Source organism: Dama dama, chromosome 12, assembly GCF_033118175.1.
Source record: "Dama dama isolate Ldn47 chromosome 12, ASM3311817v1, whole genome shotgun sequence".
Classification (NCBI taxonomy): domain Eukaryota; kingdom Metazoa; phylum Chordata; class Mammalia; order Artiodactyla; family Cervidae; genus Dama; species Dama dama.
In genome coordinates, this window is record NC_083692.1 from 90650919 (window position 1) to 90669105 (window position 18187).

An 18187-nucleotide genomic window follows, 5' to 3' on the forward strand; every position below is an offset into this window, starting at 1 on the left:
GTTCTTAAACCACATACATCCCACTGCATCCTCTCAACTCTCAGATGACCTTGCACAGTAATTCAAAGAGAAAATATGAAGGAGCCATTCAACTATGGGAACTCTTTCATACCATATTTACCAACTTTCTTGTAACTGCACCTATCCTCCTATCCTCCAGTTTCAAAAAAAATTCTCTCTTACCTAAAGTCAATGTCTCCATATATAAGCAGGACCCATGCCCTTTCCACCTTCTAAGGAATCTTATTCATAATTGTACTTTTTTTTCCACAGTAGTCAATTTTTCCCTCTTGACTGAATTTTTCCAATAAACATTTACATGTGCTTAAACTTTCTTCCACCTCAGAAACAAAATTTTTAAAAACTCCTTTGTTCTACCTTTCCATCTCTGGCTCCTCCCTTCACAGCCAAACTTCCCCAAACAGTTGCAAACATGCTTAGTTAGTTTCCATTTGTTGTCCCACTCTTTCCTCAACCTATTTCAGTGAGTATTGGATCTCCTCTCTCCCTAGACAATCATATCCATACTCTTAGCTTTAATTATCATCTATATGCCAATGATCACCAAATGTACACTTCTGGTCAATACATTTCCTTTGAGTTCCAGATCTATATACATTCAAACATCAACTCCAAATACCTAATTTGATGTTCCAAATGTATGTTTAAAATAATATGCACACAGAACTCATCAGATACCTGCTCACCCTCCAATTCCTATTAAACACAGATACTCCTATATCTGGCCTTTTTTTCTGTCTCAGTGAATGGTACCACCATGCCTCCAGTTATAGAAGCCAGAAACTTGGGAGTAATCCTCAGTATCTTCTCTATCTAAACCAGTGGTTCTCAACTAGAGGCACTTTTGTCCCCCAGGAGACATCTGTTAATGTCTGCAGACATTTTTGGTTCTCATAACCAAGGATTAGTGGCATCTAGTGAGTGAAGTCAGAAATGTGGCTAAAACATCCTAAGATGCAGGGGATAGTCCCTCCATACCAAAGAAAGTTGGTCTAAAACCTCAGTGGTACAGAGGCTTAGATGACCTAATCTAATAATGCATCACCAAATCCCATCAACTGCACTTTCCCCAACAGTTTAAACCCATCCATTTTTCTTCATCTTAACTATCAGCACTTCCAAATTCAAGGAATTACCTTTTACCTAGTATCCAATAATAACTTCCTACTTCCACACTTGTGCAACTGCTTAAAATGAAGTCAAAACAATTTTTAACTCATCTCTTTCTTGCTTAAAAAAAGACCCTGAATAGCTTACCAAAGTTCTCAGGTGAAAACTAAAATGATATACAAAAGTCCTTGCATGATCTGCCTGCTTCCCCACTTCTACCACACTTCAGCAATTTTCCCCTAAATCAATCACTCTGGCCACCATCTGGCCTCCTTGCATTTCTCTGCAGACTGCATGCTCCTTTCTATCACTCAGTAAACCTTCAAACACACTGTTCCTTCTCTCTAAAGCATTCTCTCCACCCCCAACATTCTTTCACTAGTTAACTCCTACTCACCCTTCAGATCTCAGCTCAAATATTATCTCCTCCACACCACCCTGGAGATAACTCTGCACTTGTCCTTTGTAACACTTATAAATATATAAAGCTGCAATTCGCATGATTATTTCTAATGGCTGTCCCTCTCACTATGTACATGGTAAAGAGACCATGAATATTTAGAAAAATGCTCTAACACAACATTTTAGCATACAGTCAGAACTCACAAATTTTTGTTGATTACTGAAAAAAAAAAAAAATACAGAATCTAATCTACTTCAGGAGTTCAACTGTCACTTTTATATCTTGGGCCCCAACCATGCTTCTGAAATACATATGGGCAGCTCAGCTACAACATGTTTTTCTTCAATACCAATTAACTTACAGACGATTGATAAATAAGGCAATGGTATCAATTTGATATATTAATTGGACTGATTTGTATGTGGAGCGGAAATTGTGGAATTGCAACCTTTACCAAAAAATAAATCAAAAAAACAACAAAAACGCTTAGCTTGGCTGCTCACAAGCAGGAGTCCTTACAGATCTAAATCAACTAAAAGTAAGTGTCTGCATCTCGGACTTCCCCTCACAAAGTATAAACATACCCCCACCCTCACGGAGCTCTCCGCTGGTGTAATTGCTTCAGAGTCTCCCCTAGCAGCTGACTCACTCACGCACAGCTCCACCTTAACTGCCTCATCTCAGTGACCTGCACAGGCAGCATATGTCAACTGTGTATCGTATATTGTTTAATATCCTTTGCAATAGCACCCAACCACGCTAAGCCACATACCTGATCTATCCAGGTCATCTTCTAAGGGACTGATTATTGCTCTTCAGAGCATTCTGGTTCCAAAACTGTTTAGGTTTTGCATAGTGTACTCCCAAGCCCTATTTCCCCATGGCCTCAGCATGCAATCTGCAGAACATGAGGCCATTCAAGAACACAAATGTTACAGCAGATTTCCTCATAGTTCCAAGCACTGAGGAACATAACTCCTGACTACTTCCTCAATCAGTTTGAACACTCAAAATCTGGGCTCCTCATCTCTGTTAACAGTCCAGAATGGAATCATTAAAGTTGCTGATCTCTCTCTCCCCCTCTCCCCCCACATTCAATCATTCCACACAGGTATCAATTTTCCTTATGCATGGTCTCTCACATCTTTTTCACCACCATCCACCATAACTGAAAGCTCCAGCATCTCTCACCTGAAAAAAATTTAACAATTAATAGCCTTCAAGGTAATTATACCTCTTCCCAGGCCCTCCTTATTCCAAACCAGACTCCACTAAACTGCAAGAATTATCTTCCCCAAAATGCAAATCTAATTGTGCTAGTCCTCTACTCAAAAACCTTCAGTGGCCTTCCACTGTGCGTTCAAGGTCTCAAACTGCTGCTCCACTCTATTTCTCATTGAACCTCCCACTCATTTTAAAATCCAGTAGAGATAAACCATACAAACTGTTGACAAAGAAAGACACTCAGTAAATATTAGCTTTTACTCTCACAGATGACCTACTTTTATAGTCAATTCTAAGAATGTCATCTCCCTACCCTTTATTTTAAGCATCTTAAGTTCCTTCTCTTTATATTATTAGAGACAAAGGTCAAATCTTGGTTGTGTCACTTACTAGCTGTGACCTTGAGCAAGTTATTTAGCTTTCTGAGCCTCAGTAAAATTAGGATAATATCCATGTCATGGGGTTGTTGAAAAGACTAAATGACATAGCATATGTAGAATGCCTGGAAGAGAAGAGACATTAATAAATGTTAGTTTTCTTAAAAAGTGTTCACTTAAAAGAATGAACACAGAAATGAACTTGCCTTCTTTCTCCCAGAACTGGCAAGTAAGAGTAGCATTCAAAGAAACTGGCTTAACAATATAATACTATTAATAATCTCTATCCCTTGAGGTAAGTGCTTATGCCAAAAGCATAAGATTTAGGAGAATTTTTTTCTATGCTACTAAGCAAAGAAAAGGTTATTGACATGGAACCATATTTTACTAGATGATTTAACCTGACTAATGTTATTAAATTTACTGAGACTCAATATATTAATAAACCTTATCCATATGCAGAACTAGAAGTCAGTTCCAGTATTTAACTATTTACAAATGTGTATGTGTGTGTTAGTTGCTTAGTCGTGTCCAAACTCTCTGTGACCCCATGGACTGTAGATCGTGAGGCTCCTCTGTCCTCGGGATTCTCCAAGCAAGAATACCGGAGTGGAAACTGAGAGCGTCAATACTTATGCATAATATAGTCCATAAAAAATGGGCCTATGTCTGATTAATGATGATGTATGGCAGAAACCAACACAACACTGTAAAGTAATTATCCTTCAATTAAAAATAAACAAAAATTTTTATATGGGCCTATCTATATACATATATCAAAAACCCACATAGAGTAAAAGATTGCTATATCTCCATTCAAAGTATTGCCCTGATTTGATTTCTACTGCAGGCTTTCACAATATAATATTGCACAAGTTTCTTTAAAATGAGAAGGTAAAGGAAGGACAAAGACTGAGAGGTGCAGAAATGGGGTACCAAAACTTCCAATTAGTCAGTTTGCTTTTTCTTCCCTCCCACTGGTATCGCCTAAATGCTTTTCCCACTTCATAGTAAGAATAAAGAATGACAGCCATTCTTATAAATAGTCTTGAGACAACTGGACCAAGAGCAAAAACGAAGTTAGACCTCCCCACCTTAATATCATATATAAAAATTAATTCAATGGATCAAAGACCTAAATCTAAGAGCTAACACTATAAAACTCTTAGAATAACACAGGCATTAGTTTTGGTGACCCTGGATCAGGCAATGGTTTCTTAGATATAAGACCAAAATCTCAAGAAACCAAAGAAAAACAAATAAATTGGATTTCATTAACATGAAAAGCTTTTATGCTTCAAAGTGCATCATCAAAAAAGTAAAAAGACAAAACACAGAATGCAAGAATATATTTGCAAATTATATATCTGATACATGTCCAGTATTGAGAACATATAAAGAACTATTACAACTCAACAATTAAAAAAACAAAATTAAAACAAAGGATCTGAATAGACAGTTCTCCAAAGAAGATACACAAAATGGCTAACACGCAAATGAAAAGATGATCGGCATCATTAGTCATTAGGGAAATGCAAACCAAAATCACAATGAGATACCATTTCATACCCATTAGGATGGTTATAATCAAGAAGACAAACAATAACAAGTTTTGGCAAGGATGAAGAGAAATTGGATCACTCACACACTGCTGCTAGAAATGTAAAATGATGCAGCCACTTTAGAAAACACTTTGGCAAGTCCTCAGAAAGTTATACATAGCGCTACCACATAACTCAGCCATTTCACCCCTGGGTATAGACCCAAGAGAAATGAAAACATTGTGTACAAAAACTTGCACACAGATATTCACAGCAACAATATTCAGAATAGTGAAAAAGTGCAAACAGCTCCCAAACCCATCAACTGATAAATAAAATATGGTATATCTATACAATGGAATATTATTCCTTTATGGTGGTGGTTTAGTCGCTATGTCGTGTTTGACTCTTGTGGCCCCATGGGCTGTGTAGTCCACTAGGCTCCTCTGTCCACAGGATTTTCCAGACAAGAATACTGGAGTGGGTTGCCATTTCCTTCTCCAGGGGATCTTCCCTACCCAGGGATCAAATACCAGGTCTCCTGCATTGGCAGGCGGATTCTTCATCAACTGAGCTACCAGGGAAGTGTCCTCTTATTCAGCTATAAAGAGGAATAAAGAACTGAGAACTGCTATGACAAGGATGAATCTTGAAAACATGCTAACTAAAAGAAGCAAGACCACATACTGTATGATTCCATTTATATGAAATGTTCAAAATAAGCAAATCCATAGAGATAAAATCAATACTGGTTGCCAGAGACTGGGGGAGACAGGCAGAGATGAGAAAGCGACTGCTGCTGGGTACAAGGCGTCTTTTATAGGTGATGAAAATGTACTGGAATTAGATATTGGTAACGGATGCACTGCCCTCTGAATATAATAAAAGCCACTGAATTATTCACTTTGAAGGAGTGTGAATTTTATGATAAAATTGCATCTCAATTAAAGAAAAAAAAAAAGAATGATAGCCAAATAAAAAGTGGCACAAGCGAGGAAGGAAGCAAGTATTCCCTTTTTAACCCAACATTTTCTGCACGCTTACTATGTTTCAGACCTATGCTGGTTGCTAGGAACTGAAAGATGAGTAAAACAAAGTCTCTACACTCTCCAGGCCCATTCTCCTTAGCCTACAAATGTGGTATTTCTCGATGGTAAAGCGGCTTTGAAAATGCAAAAACAACAAAGATAAGCTGCAGACAGTTCACAAGAATGCAGATACTTACATTATAAACTCTTCTAAATTAGCCAGAATGCTTTTTTAAGAGTTTCACTAAATATGGGGAGGCAGAAGAGACATGCTTCTAATATTGGTATTAACTCATTATTCCCCAATGCTGATGTCATTTTCCAAGAAGTATTATTGAAATAGCTTCATTTATTTGAAATTGTTTTCCAAATAATGTTTTTGATAAATCTTCCTTGATCATATCACATATCATATCAGTAATATAAGAAAGTATTACTTTCTCACTGACTCCTGGGTTCTCTATTCTTGACATTAAAAACCTCATGATAAAAACAAATATACCAAGGAAAAAGATGCTTTTTAATACTTTACTATAGTATCCATATGAAAGCTTGTTTTACTATAAGAGAATAGGTAACAAGAGAATTCTCTAAACTAAGAAATCAACTCTTTTAGGCTCTTATCCCAGATTTTTATGAATCAGAGAAAATCTGATATCCTGATATGAAAGCTTCATTTCCATAGAAGAACAGCTCACAAAAATCAAAGAATCAAATTTAGACAGGAAACTATGTTGAATAATCCTTTAAATAGTACAGAAAAGGGGCATGTTCTACCTAATCCAAGACATTAGATACTTCTGATACTTGTAATACACTGTTTATATTAAATTCTCAAAAGATAAAACTAAAGTCTATATTAAAATTACCTTATCTTTGGCTTCAGGCAGTGTGATTTCTCTAGGTTCTAAAATTGATATTTCTCGAAAAGGTGGAACACATCTGACTATATCTGGTACATAGTGTGTGTGAAACAATGGCGACATTGAGTATCTTCTTTCATCTGATAAAGGCACTATGTGGTTAACTATAGCTGGCTCTTGGTGGGGTGAATGAAAACGCTGCCGTTTACCATCAAGAGGAAGATTCTTTTCATCGCTTAATCTCCTGAAAACAAGCAACATACCTTAGTGATTAAAGATACAACTTTCTGATAACAAATAGAAAATGATTTAAAATATAGAAATAATAGATGAAAATACTGACTTTTTCAGCAAGGCCATGTTATTAGCTCTAAATGAACTGTAAAATATTCATTGTCAGTATTAAGAGACACCTTTAGAGAAAATATATAATAATGCATATTTTTAAAAAAACAAACCAATACATACATCAAGGTTAGTCTCTTGCATTTGAACCACCACAATATTTCATATCAGCAACAAAAACTTGGTAGGAAAAATCTCTATTTATAGAATCACTAACAAAAAAAGATCCAAACTCTAACATAAGGAGGATAAGATTAAGTAAACTGAGTGCTGTACATAAAAAAGGGATCTTGGAAGTCCACCTATGTTCTGGTTTATCAGCAGGAAAGACCAAATTAAGAGAGGTTTTTTTTTTTTTTAAACTATAAAAACACTAGATAACTACCTCCAACTAATAAAAATAAATGAAAAAAAAGAGAAAAAAAACACTAGATAGCTAGTCTGAAAACGAAATATACATATATATTTCTATATAACAGTATTATACACAATATAACAGTCTTGTATTCGTGTTAAATTCTTGGTCATGATTGATGTATTTTTAGTTATACAAAAGAATATCTTTGTCCTTATGAGAAATGCACTGATGTGCTTTGGGATAAAGTGAAACAATATCACCAACTTTCTTCCATATGGTTCAGAAAAAACTGGGGGTAGGGAAGGAAAGAGGAAGAATAAAACAAATTTAGCAAAACTGATGAATCTGGGAAAACCACATACAGGTGCTCCCTGTACTATTTTTCAAATTTTTCTGGAACCTTAAAAATATTCAAAATAAAAAAGAGAAAATAATTTTAAAGTAATTATTTGTTGGGAAAAATGATATTTACTTAAATGATACATTATTAAGTTGTTTAAACCACAGGAAATTATCCAATCTTTTTGTTGAACTCTAAAATTTTATGAGTCATAGCCACCTGAAGGTTTTTATTTTAATATTCTTTTGGGATTACATCAATTACTCTCTCTTTGAAAGACCAACAAAATAACTAGAATTCCTACTCACAGTAAAGGTATAAAGTGCTAAAAACATAAGTATACATTTAATATTTTTAAACAAGATTCAGAGCTTTACATAATGAATATTTCTATTGAAAATGTCAATGTTAAGTTTAAATATATATATATAATTATGAACTAATGGAATTTATTTTCATTCATGATTCACAAATAGGGCTATCAAGACAATTTCTAAAACACAAAAATTTAAATGAAGTCAATATTTTAAGCATCATCATACAGTTTTCCACCCAATTCATTACCTCTGTGTGCTTCAACTTTCTCAACAGAAGAGGGGTAACAGTACTTACCTCACAAATTGTTCTGAAACTTAGTCACACCATTATTTGCAAAGTCCTTAGAACAATGCCTACTCTACACAGTGAAGGACTGATGCTGAAGCTGAAACTCCAATACTCTGGCCACCTGATGCGAAGAACCGACTCATTGGAAAAGACCCTGATGCTGGGAAAGATTGAAGGCGGGAGGACAAGGGGATGACAGAGGATGAGATGGTTGGATGGCATCACCAACGCGATGGACATGAATTTGAGTAGTCTCCGGGAGTTGGTGATGGATAGGGAAGCCTGGCGTGCTGCAGTCCATGGGGTCACATAGAGTTGGACACAAGTGAGCGACTGAACTCAACTGAACACAGTGAAAGGGAAAGTGTTAGCTGCTCAGTTGTGTTTGACTCTTTGCAACCTCAAGACTGTAGCTCGGCAGGCTCCTCTGTTCATGGAAATCTCCAAGCAAGAATACTGGAATGGGTTGCCATTCCCTTCTCCAGGGGATCTTCCCGACCCAGAGGTAGAACCCAAGTCTCCTGCATTGCAGGTAGCCTCATTACCAACTGAGCTGCCAGGGAAGCTAAAAAGTGGAAGTCGCTCAGTTGTGTCCAACTCTTTGCGACTGTACAGTCCATGGAATTCTCTAGGCCAGAATATATGAGTGGGCAGCCTTTCCCTTCTCCAGGGAATCTTCCCAACCCAGGGATCAAACCCAGGTCTCTCGCATTGCAGGCAGATTCTTTACCAATTTAGCTATCAGGGTAAAGAATAAAATAGACAGCCAGTGGGAATTTGCTCTGTGATGTAGGGAGCTCACCCATTTGTATGCCGATTGCCAATTTATGTTGATGTATGGCAGAAACTAACAAAAAAGTGAAGTGAAAGTCGCTCAGTCATGTCCGACTCCTTGCGACCCCATGGAAAGTCCATGGAATTCTCCAGGCCAGAATACTGGAATGGGTAGCCTTTCCCTTCTCCAGGGGATTTTCCCAACCCAGGGATCAAATCCAGGTCTCCCGCATGGCAAGCGGCTTCTTTACCCGCTGAATCACAAAGAAAGCCCAAGAACTGGAGTGGGTAGGCTATCCCTTCTCCAGAGTATCTTCCAGAACCAGGAATGGAACCGGGGTCTCCTGCATTGCAGGTGGATTCTTTACCAACTGAGTTATGAGGGAAGGCCATAGTGGGTGACCAGTAATTCTTATCTAGTGTTATTTCTAATTGTACATAAAAGTTATGGAATGTTTACACAGGCTTTCAAAAGCAGTATCTTTCAAGTATTGCCAAGTCTTATTTTAATAATCACCCCTAAAATTTTATCATTACCCTGTGATACATCAATTTCTTTTAATCAAATTGGTTCAAGCGAATTGATTCCTGACTTCTCTATAGAAAGCTTTATGTCATATAGAAACTTTCACTATAATAATATTTATTGTGGAACCTGATCTGTGCAAGATAAATTAAACATTAAACTTTAATAGAAACAAAGAGTTGTAAGCTAAATAATGTCCTCGAAATTCACATTTAAGTCTTAACCCCTAGTACTTCAAAATGTGACTCTATTTGGACACAGGGCCTTTAAAGAAGTAATTAAATTAAAATGGAGTTATTAATCCAATATAACTAGTATCCTCAGAAGAATAATTAGGACACAGAAAACAGAGAAGGATGACCATATTAGGAAAGAAGGCAGCCATCTATAAGCTAAAGAGGGAGGCCTCAGAGGAAATCAAACCTGCTAACACCCTGATCTCAGACTTCTAGCCCCCAGAATTTTAAGAAAATTAATCTGTTATTTTAGTCACCCACTCTGTTGTACTGTTATGGCAGCCCTAGCAAATATACAGAAACCTATCTGCTTTAGTTAAAAATTTCAATTAAAAGTAGTTATCTGAAGATAGTTACCCTTAAAATTTTTTAAATACTTAGAAATTTTAAAATTCTGTTACAGGACAGACCCCAGGAAACAAAATGTAGGTTAGTGCCCATTTAACTTAATACAAGATACACTGTTAAACAGTTCCCAAAATTGCAAATTTTTCTTTTAAAAAAAATAAGAAATACTTACTTCCTTCCTCGAAATAATGGGGAAGCTGAGGTCTGTATTGGACTGACATTTCCATATGTCAACTGCTGTAATGACACAGCTCTAGACAAGCTACCAAAAACAAAGAAAGAACATGATGACATTTCCTCTAACTCCAAATGTTTCATATAAAAAGGATCTGTGTCAAGTAAAAACTCAAACTTACAAATGATATGGGCTAAAATAACACACTTACTCTGCATTGTGAAAGCTGAATTGTGCATCTATAAGTTGCTGGTGTGAATAAAGACTTGGTGACAGGGCGAAGAAGTTATTATGTTGTTGATGGTTTGGAGTGAAAGGCGGGCGACCCAAAATTGAGTTTGGGAACATGCTCTTGTTCACTAATAGAGAACATGTATTCTTCTACCTAGAATAGTTTTAAAGACAAATTATTAGTAAGACACTGAACTTTTTGATAACCAGTATCTACTATTTAATAAACAGTTACCAAGTTACAAATTTCATTTGCAAATTTATTTTCTCAAATAGATCTCTTAAGTCACAAAATACATAACAAAATACTTACTAATGATAAATTTTAAATCTAGATTAACCATATTATTCAAATGACACTAAAATCTATGCAAATTTCTAATTTTATGACAAATTACTCTAATAAATTTATCAACAACTCTCCTATAAATCAAGTTAACACCATTATACTTTGATAATAAAAAGAAATCATCCAAGAGATGTATTTAATGAAATCTACAATTTCTTACATTGATTCCCATTTTAATTTATTCAAAAGTATAAGCCTTCATATGACAACCCAAGTCCCAGGATTTAGAGCTTACAGATCTGATCAAACAAGGGATGGAATTTTATTACCTAATAACTATTTATAAAATTCTGAGAGTCCACTCAAATTCTAAACAACTTATAAAAACAACTACCAATAAAAGAGTTTGTTCTGCAGGAATGGGGAAAACCTATGTAAAAAACAATCAGAATCATTCACTGCCCCAGCTAGACTAGATAGTTATTCCTTGCAATGACTGACCCCAAAAGGCTATAAATTCACAGAGAAGAGTGGGATAAAAAAACAAACTGAAAACAAATATTAAGTAAAGTCTACAAAGTAAAAATAGCATTCCCAGCTTCTATTCCCAATTCAGGCAATTAAAAAATTCATCTATGAAATCATGGAAAGAGAAATCATATAACATAGTAACAGAAGAAGATGTAACACAGAAGCAGTTGCTCACCAAGAAAGTGTTAAGCTTGCTAGAAACCTACAGTGACGTCTACTACGGAACTGCCTACCTACGCACACAGAAGCTTCCAATTTAGATTTCTAGAAAAATGACATTCATGGACCATCAGAAGTTAAAAATTTTTTAAAGGCTTAGTAATAAATAGAAACAACACTTGGAACAAATGAAAGATGAGGAAAAAAAAGCTCATCAATTTCATAATTAATGAAAAACACCACTGTATATGTAAAACAAGAATGTGTTGTTTAAAAGCAGAAAGGGCTCTCAGAAATTACAAAATTAAAAGCAGAACTATCCAAGAGAAAGCTAAAAGAACACTGAGGAATGAACAAAAAAGAAAAACTGGTAAGGGCAGACAGTAGGCAAGACAGTAAGAGAAAAAATATAAGTGAACCAAACCAGGTGGTCCAAAATCCAATACAACTTAAGTTCCAGAAAGAACAGAAAACAGAGAAAAGGGAATTACCAAGTAAATAAAACAAGAACATGTTCAGAACTGAAGAACACCAAGCCTTAGGCTGAAAGGATCCAATGAGTAAAAAGCACAAAATGCACACATACTCACGTCTATATACACACATATATAAACGCGTATTACAGTGAAATTTCAGAATACCAGGTAAAAGAAGCTTATAAATATTACAGAGAAAGAAAATGTTATAAACAAAGGGATGGGGTGAAAAAGTAACAAGGTCCTACCGTAAAGCACAGGGAGGGAACTACATTCAAAATTCTGAGAAAAATCATAATGTAAAAGAATGTTAAAAAGAGAATGTATATATATAACAGTAACTTTGCTGTATAGCAGGGATTAACACAACAGTGTAAGTCAAGTATACAATTAAAAAAAAAACAAGAAACACACAAAGGGATGGGAATCAAAATGGCTTTGGACCACTCAACAGCAACAGCGGAAACAAGACAAAGAAGTGAATGCCTTCAAGGCTTCTGTAGGAAATGCTTTCAAGCTATAATTCTATACCCAGTTATGTTATCAGTGCAAAAGGAGAATAAAAACCCTTTCAAGACATGTAAGGTATTGAAAAAGTAAAAGAAAATATGGGATCTAGGAAAAGGGAGTTTTCACACAGGTCTGAGACAGTAAATTTCCCAGGATGGTGGTGAAAGGAAGCCAAACAGCTTAAAATAGAACATGTAAATAGAGGGCTACAAGAAGAATCCAAGGTGGAAAAAAAATGAACTGGTCAATTACCTTATATATTTGACCAGAGAGGAGTCTGGCCAACAGAGCAGAAAAATTAATTGTAGGAACAGAAAAGTAGCAAGTTAGGGCTTCCTGGTGGCTCAGTGGTTAAGAATCCGCTTTGCAATCAATGCAAGGGACATCAGTTCAATCCCTGGCCCTGGAAGATCCCACAGCGTCTCAGAGCGACTAAGCTCATGCGCCACAATTACTGAGCCTACCCATGATAACTTCTGAAGCCAGTGCACTTAGAGCCGTGCTCTGCAATGAGAAGCCCGAATACAACAATAAAGAGCAGCTCCCACTCTCAGCGACCAGAAAAAGCCTGTGTGCAACATTGAAGACCCACCACAGTCAATAAATAAACAAATAAAGCCTTAAAAAGAAATGCAAGAAGTTAAAAATAAATTACTAAAAGTACAGACAAAACACACTCAAAAGGTCAGATAAAAAAGAAAATACAGTCAGTTACCTACTTAGTTCTTACAATAACATCAACATTTAACATATACTGATTTAAATAGAAACTGTAACATGTATGCATGTGAAGTTGCTTCAGTCTGTGTCCAACTCTGAGACCCTACGGACTGCAGCCCGCCAGGCTCCTCTGTCCATGCAGTTCTCCAGGCAAGAATACTGAAGTGGGCTGCCATGCCCTCCTCCAAGGGATCTTCCAAACCCAGGGATCGAACCCACATCTCTTATGTCTCCTGCATTGGCAGGCAGGTTCTTTACCACTAGTACCACCTGAGAAGCCCGAAATTATAATATATTTATATATTACTTACTACATTGTATTTATTTATAATTACATACATTATTATACTCTATTTTACATATTATTTACATGTTTATATACATCACAATTTATGATGAGAGAGGGTACATTAAAGTGCTAAATTCTCATTTTCAATAGATGTCAATCTAAAAAACAAGTTATAAAAGTTGTGTGTTTTTTTTTTTTTTTTTAGAACAACAGAGGAAAATAATATATACACTGCTAAAAGAAATAATAATTGCCTCTGGGGATTGAGACCAGATGGCTTGAAAAACTAGAATAGGAGACAACAGGAGGGGGGGGTGGGGGGGGGAGATCTTGGAAGAAACAAATAAATCACTCACAGAAACTTTATTCCTTTTCCAATTCTCAAAGATTAAAATTTCCTAGGCTGGCCACAGAGAGTGAGACTCACCAGTTCAAAGTTCATACGAGATTGTGGACAAGAGCCACCATCAGATTCCATCCCAGCTGCCTGACTACCATGGACCAGAGACAAGGTGCCACCTCCAGAAAACAAGAGTTTGTCAGCTTTCTTCAGAAGGCCTTTTTCTAGCTACAGGAGATTGATTTTTTTTTTTTAATTCCTATCATGTTTGCTAAACTATACTCTCTGATGTTTGCTGCTGCTACTAAGTCGCTTCAGTCGCGTCCAACTCTGTGCGACCCCATAGACGGCAGCCCACCAGGCTCCTCCGTCCCAGGGATTCTCCAGGCAATAACACTGGAGTGGGTTGCCATTTCCTTCTCCAATGCAGCAAAGTGAAAACTGAAAGTGAAGTCGCTCAGTCATGTCCAACTCTGTGACCCCATGGACTGCAGCCTACCAGGCTCCTCTGTCCATGGGATTTTCCAGGGAAGAGTACTGGAGTGGGTTTTCATTTCCTTCTGCAGCCTGATGTTTGCTGCTCAGAGACAATATCTTGAGCCAAGCAGGATTTCACATCATTCTTTATTAAAAGTACTCTCAATATAACAACAGAACGCCAGATCTAAGGCTGCCACTAAAGCCGCCTTCTCCCTTTACTTGGGCTCACACTCTTTCTTGGCCTCCCTGACTCTGCTTCTCTGATCCAGCTTCCCAGCAAACAATTACGATCTCATAGGATTCATGAGAAAATGACATTAAATACAATTCATTATAAAGAACTGTGCTTGATTTTACTGTAATACAGACACACAATATGGATCTGATCAAACAAGAGAAGGAATTTGTGTTCAGAAAAACTAGAATTAAAATACTCTATATTCAGGTTTATTTAAACCAGTTCATAGGTACCGCTCCAGACATTTTGTTTATATCTATGTTTGTATTTTTCTTCATGCTTAAGACCCAAATGACATAACAGCCCAGTTTATGGGCTTACTTCTATCCTATTATATGGTCAGATTCAAACTACAGAATAAGTCAAAAGATGTCTTGTGGCCCAGAAGTACTCTTCAAAGCTAATGACCAAATTATCCACAGCTTAAAAGCTGAGAATGACTCCACACTTAAAAACTCACTTTAGAGCAGTTATCTAAATCAGTGTATCCTAAATTCCAGATAAGCATTAAAGGTTTTGGAGCACCACCAAAGCAAAGAATCTATCAGTTCTCCTCAGGATGAATTTTGGCCTTCAAGTCCAGCTCTTATTTAGGCCAACCTTGCAAGTGGGGAGAATCATTCCTAGGGAATTTAACCAACAACATTCAATGCTCTCCAATAATCATCCTGTAATCTCCTGCATAATCATCTAGAGATAAGGAAGTAAACCAAAAGCCCATGGATTTCTATTCCTTTCTACTATTTCTCTTAATATTAACAGACACACAAAGATAGTAATATTAAGGGACACACAAAGAGTGGTCTCTGACTCTTTGCAGCCCACCCCAAGGACTGTAGCCAGCCAGGCTCCTCTGTCCATGGGATTCTCCAGGCAAGAGTACTGGAGTGGGTTGCCATTCCTTTCTCTAGGGGATCTTCCCAGCCCAGGGATTGAACCTGGGTCTCCTGCATTGCAGGCAGATTCTTTCCCACCTGAGCCACAAGAACCCCACTCCCTTAATACATTCCAACACTAATTCTGATGAAGATAAAAATGATACCAAAATAATAACCTATTATAAACAATATGGGGCTTCCCTGGTGGCTTAGATGGTAAAGCGTCTGCCTGCAATGCAGGAGACCTGGGTTCGATCCCTGGGTCAGGAAAATTCCCCTGGAGAAGGAAATGGCATCCCACTCCAGTACTCTTGCCTAGAAAATTCCATGGACGGAGGAGCCTGGTAGGCTACAGTCCACGGGATCACAAAGAGTCAGACACAACCAAGCAACTTCACACACACACACAAAAAAAAACACAAACAATAGACAATATAAGGGATCATTTTTTAAACAAAACAGAGTTTCTGAGAATAAAATCCAGCAAAACTTCTACCACACCAGATTTAAGGGGACCTCCACAAAATTTTATTCTTATATTCTGAATAAAAGGCTTTTTCACCAAGTAGAGGAAAAAAAAATTACTCCACATTAACCACAGTACCAGGTATAAGAAAGTTTATGATAAATAAAATCCAGATGTTACTGGTATCCTATTTTTCTTAGTTTGAAAGTTATCAACTTCTCAATTTGTACTTGACTATAAAATGGAATAAATTTTGAGCTGCTTTAAAACTGTTGCATTGGTTCTTGCCTTAAGGAGAGATTAAAGAGAAAATCTTAAGGATTACTTCTTGACTAAGGTAGCCTACTGGGAAATTATACAGGTCTATTTGTAAATAATCATACATGAGACGAAGCTGTAATGGAGTAGTTTACAAACTACTAGTGACATAACCTTTGGTCCTGCAACTTACAAACTGGAATTTCTGTCCTAAACTTGACCTCTCCTCCAAAGAATTAGAGAACACTCAAAATTACATAAACTCCTTCATCAAGATTTCCTAGAAAGTGGAATCTGCAGTTACCTGTCCACTTTGTCCAAATGCCTCTGATCCCCTAAACTCATTACTCTTCTTCACAATGCAAAAAGTCTAACTCCTAAATCCTGTTCACCCTCTGTCAAACCATCCATAGGTTGTGAAAGAGACGTTCCATTTGATTAAGAATTAGATCGCATTCAAGTGCTGAAAAATAATCGAGCCACATGATTCCAAACGAACATTTCTTCAGTGCCTATTCCACACAGAGACCGTTACAGGACATTTTCTACTATTTAAAGTAATGTTACTATTATTGGGTATTAGTCAGTACAAGGCTGTCAATGCCATGTTAAAAGCCTTGTGGTAATGAAGCATACAATACGAGCGTATTTACAAAAGCAGCATGTTAACTGTAAGTCTGTAGTCTGTGCAAACACACAGACTTAGTATTCACTTACGATCTTTCCGTAAAAAAACCACACACCTGTTAAGTTGCCAATTTAGCTTGAGTTTCAGTTTCTTTTTTGTTCCCCTTATTGGTATACCAATATAAATAAACAACTGTTATTTTAGACAAAGAGGTGAGAGAGAATCAAACAAGGCAGGGAACGTGAACGATTCAGAAGTTGGGAGACACATGAACCCCTTCGTGTTCTGGCCTACAGAGTTGAAGAGCCTATCCACAAAGGGTGAAGGGGGCAAAAACAAAACACAGGATGTAAACAACAATCGGACAGAGTCCTGACCTGTGCATTTTCTTGTAACTCGAAGAACTGAGGCAATTTCACAACCACTCAGTGAAAAGTCTTAAGTTTCAAAGTATTAATCCAGATATTTACCTTAGCTCTTCACCACCCTTTGAAACCCCATGCAGAGTCCCGGGACACTCTTCCTCGTTGGGTCCTAGACTTGAGGACGGGACGCGAGGAAGACAAATGAGTGAAGAACGTCACAGTTCCTAAGATTCTAAAGCAAGTCAGCAGTCCGGGGCCGCCCAAACCTCTGGGATATTGAGGAGATACCGCCGGAACCTCCCACACGAAACACTAGTTTTCTAAAAAGTTTCCGGCGCGCCGCGGCGCCCCGCCCCGCGCCCCCCAAACGGGCCTACACCGAGGCTTCCCTCTCTGAAACCCGCTAACTCACAAGTGTCCTCGGGAAAGGACTGCGCAGGAGGGTCGGCCAGCACCCCCAGCCCAGCAGCTCCAGGGCCGGAGGAGTGACGGCCTGACGCGCTCGGTCCTAGCTTCCTCCCGAGCCAAAGGAGGTAGTGCCCACGCGGAATGGGTAGGCCTGGCTCCGGGCTGAGCGCTAAGCCTCGGCCTTGGCAGCAGGGAGGAGCGACATAAGGAAAGGCAGGGCCGGCAAGGGTGTGGGAGATCGGGGGCGGTGGCAAGAGACGGAAGACCAAAAAGTAACCGAAAAAAAGAGGCGTAGAAAGCCCTATCGGAAACACCCGGAAGACCGACGTGACCCGGATGGAAACAGCGATCCGGGAGCGGGAGGTCATACTTCCGGCAACGGCCTGGCTCACTCCTGCGAGCTTTTGGCTCGAATGCGCAGGCGCTCGCGTGTGCAGGCGCGCGGCTGCGGGCGTCCCGGTTGGGCGGGAGGAAGAGCGTAGCCGCGAGCGCGTTGAGAAGGGCTGGGACTTCCCTGAGAAAGGCGGAGGGTTGTCCTGAACTTCATCCCTAAGCTCACATTCTGATAAGCATTTTTTTTTTTTTACCGGTCCTTCCTGTCTGCACGGAGTGACTCTTCCCCAGAGAAGCTTTTCTTGCCGTCCTG

At 38.1% G+C, this 18187-nt stretch overlaps 1 protein-coding gene across 2 annotated transcripts in view; it reads right to left on the reverse strand.

Moving 5' to 3' along the window:
* TENT2 (terminal nucleotidyltransferase 2) overlaps positions 1-17919 on the reverse strand; it is a 61958-nt gene extending 44039 nt beyond the window's left edge. For both annotated transcript variants that reach the window (XM_061158095.1, XM_061158096.1), the window contains exons 1-5: positions 17546-17919; positions 17239-17307; positions 10487-10660; positions 10273-10362; positions 6574-6811 (exon numbers count right to left, since the gene is read on the reverse strand). In XM_061158095.1, coding sequence (XP_061014078.1) covers positions 6574-6811; positions 10273-10362; positions 10487-10623 — 465 coding nt within the window. In that variant the 5' untranslated portion in view covers positions 10624-10660; positions 17239-17307; positions 17546-17919. The remainder of the gene's footprint in view (positions 1-6573; positions 6812-10272; positions 10363-10486; positions 10661-17238; positions 17308-17545) is intronic.
* Between the last annotated feature and the right edge of the window lie 268 nt (positions 17920-18187).